This window comes from Papilio machaon, chromosome 2 (genome assembly GCF_912999745.1).
Source record: "Papilio machaon chromosome 2, ilPapMach1.1, whole genome shotgun sequence".
In the NCBI taxonomy this organism is placed as follows: domain Eukaryota; kingdom Metazoa; phylum Arthropoda; class Insecta; order Lepidoptera; family Papilionidae; genus Papilio; species Papilio machaon.
The window spans coordinates 7,393,879-7,396,986 of NC_059987.1; the positions used below are offsets into that span (position 1 = coordinate 7,393,879).

Here is a 3,108-nt window from a genome sequence, read left to right on the forward strand (position 1 = left end):
TTGGGTACTACAAATAGTATTCTCAAAGAGAAACCTGTAGGAATTTGAACGAAAAAAGTGTTCGCGTTGTAATATGACCTATTGTCTGTTTTTCTTTATTGTGTTATAAGGCGGGAAGCGAGCAAGCGGCCACTTGAACTTGCAGAAATGGTGAAGCGACCACTTCCCGTAGACATCAGCGTCGGATTAAAATTAGGCCTCCGGAACTTACTACTTTCACTTCACGCCTGTCTTCAGGGTGGTCGTGGTATTGCACTGGGCGAGCCGGGTGATTCGTGTTACAGATGTTGTTGCTGGCGTCTACCACTGTTTAAATTTATATTACACCTATGTACCTATTGTTTTAAAAAGATTTGATATTTGGTTTAGGTACCTACTTCATTGTAAAAGTATAAGAGTAGGAACAATAAGTTATATATATACAATTTTAATTTATCACTTCTAATACATAAAATAAAATAAATACATATGTATGATTTAATTTATGATAAATAATACAACTTTATTCTAACACTAAGATAATATTTACACAAATTACATACGAGCAGTATATAACATATCGTATAACATACGATACAAAGTATCATTATGCTTTTTAATACTTATTTACTACCTACTACTTACTTAAATTATCTTCATAAAATAAAGTAAAGGGAAGTTCCGATAAATTTAAGCTCTAAAACTTAAGTCTAAACATTACTTTTAGTTTATACGTATTTCAACAGTTCGCCGTATGGATCGTCTTTCACTAGCCCTAGGCCTCGACTCCGTTAGATCACCAATCGAACGGGACCTGCGACAATTACGATCGAAGGACTCTTCGTCATCATCAATAAAGTCAGGAAGAGAGTGGAATGATGAATTTAGTCGAGGCATTAATAAGGCTTCCTCGTAAGTCGGTGGCATGTCTTCGCGTAGCGGTATTCTCATGACAACGCTTTCGACCCTCGGCTGCAGAGTAACACCATTGCCGCTCACCGTGGTGGACTCGGTAGCGGACCGTGGATGACTTGTTGGGGGACTAGGCTTGTTTAAAGACATCAAACCTCTACATACGCAAGACGTTATAGCGATACCGATTATGACACCAATCAATACTGCCATAAAAGTATACGTCTGCTTTGACATTTCTCTCGGATGCCATGTCAATATGTAAGCTTGTTGCCAACTTAGCTGAGTCACATTAGAAGGTGAGTAGCAAATCAGTGACCCCGTATCCGCTATCTTCGGCGGTTCCTTTGTCAAATAGTCGTACGTCAGTAACAAATTGACGCTAAATCCCTCGCAACTCCAACGGTTTCCCTTCACGTGAACTTCCCTCAAAAAAGGATTCGAGGCGAAATGTGAGGTCGACCAAACCTCTCTGAACTCGTTCCCTCTCAAGTCTAACACTGCCAAATGCGGCAGCGCCGAGAAAGTGTCGTCGTTTATATCACTTATTTCGTTGTAGCTTAAGTCCAATTCTTGTAGAGTGTTCGAAGATATACCGTCGGGAACCGTTTCAATTTGGTTCATGCAAAGATCAATGGCCAATAAAGAACTCATTCCCGTTAGTGCTGCAGGATCTATTCTTGCGATTTGACAGTAACTTAAATCCAAAGTCCTTAAGGATTGTGATTGAAAATTTGGTAGTTCGGAGAAATAATTTCTTGATAGGATGACAGTATCAAGATTCTTAGCATCGGAGAAGACGGTTGGTGGTAAGTCATCGATTCTGTTCTCGGATAAATCGAGAAAAGATAAATTCGTCATTTTTTCGAACGCTTTCGTATCTATATCACTTATTTTGTTCTTAGATAAATCTAGTTTCTTAATATGATACTCATTATCGCTGCTCAGCCACCTGTCGTAGTTGTTATTGGACAGGTTTAGAGTACGAAGATTCTGCCATTTGTGGAAATAGCTCGGCAATGGATTCGTCAAGCGATTCCCAGACATGTCTAATATTTCGACGCTTGAAAAGTTTTCTAGTTCCTCAGGGAAGGTTACAAAGTTGTTGTTTGATAACAGAACTGTTTGTGCCTGAAATAATAAAGTAAGTTATAGTTTGTCATACAAGTATTAAAATTTATATCATCTATTTAGCGACTTATTCCCTATCACTATCCGTAGATCTGGGGTTAGATTTTTTCTACTCTTGTACATTTTTGATCGTTGATGTACTGTGACGTCACTACATACACGCGTGGTTCCAAGATATTTGATACATTTGAAGAATTTTGCCTATAATTTTTCATTCTTATTAAAACAATTCAAACTTACATCGTAATTAATTGTCTCTGGTAGCTCCGTAAGTCCTCGATCGGAGCAATCTAAGTATTGTACATCATTGAGTCTATAAGTCCTGCAGACGGAGTCTTCGTCGTCACCTAGGCGGGGTATGATGCCCGCAGTTACCACCGTCATCAGCCATGTCGAAAATATGACAACAGTAATGCCTGTAAATTCAAGAACATTCATTTTTATTAACTGTGGTCTTTGTTTTCTCAAAAAGATGAGGTCAATGTGTTTTATACAAGTATGTAGAATGTAGAAATCCTCAAATAAAGTTCCTTTTTCTTTGCCTTCGATAGCTGTAAATTTTCACGTTGTCGGGTCATTATTTAACAATTGAAATTTTTATCCCAGTTAATTATGACAGATTAACAAGACACTAATTACGCTCAGCGGTCGGTGGGCCCGTAGCGACGTTTGTGAGAGGCCAAGCACGAATATTATTTGACAATCGTCATTGTATAGCTGGTAAGTACCTACACCAAAAATGCCATAATAATTTTGACATAATTGACGATGACGATACGAAGGTGATTGTCACAAATATTCGTCCAAGGCCCACTAAATAGCACCTTGTCATGCTAAGCCTTGGTAAGATTACTACCATTGTTTCTAGCCAAAATTTTCTTTTTCGATTGTTTTGTTATAACAAAAAGAAAAAAAATGTATTTGTTGAAAAATCTGTTCTTTGAAGATAAGTTACAACCAGAAATTTTATTAATTCATTAAAATAAACTACTTACCCATTAGAATAAATCTAATCTCTTTCTTGTTTTACGCATGTTATTTTACAATACAATATCTAATGATATTTGCACATCTCTATGTCACTGC

The 3,108-nt window shown here is 37.4% G+C and overlaps 1 protein-coding gene across 1 annotated transcript; it reads right to left on the reverse strand.

The window, feature by feature from the left end:
- Positions 1-638: 638 nt before the first annotated feature.
- On the reverse strand, positions 639-2,443 carry LOC123722198 (leucine-rich repeat-containing protein 15-like). Its single transcript, XM_045683292.1, has 2 exons — positions 2,263-2,443; positions 639-2,022 (listed from the first exon to the last, which is right to left on the reverse strand). The coding sequence occupies exons 1-2, from the start codon at positions 2,404-2,406 to the stop codon at positions 703-705; spliced, it is 1,464 nt and encodes a 487-aa protein (XP_045539248.1). The 5' UTR covers positions 2,407-2,443; the 3' UTR covers positions 639-702.
- Between the last annotated feature and the right edge of the window lie 665 nt (positions 2,444-3,108).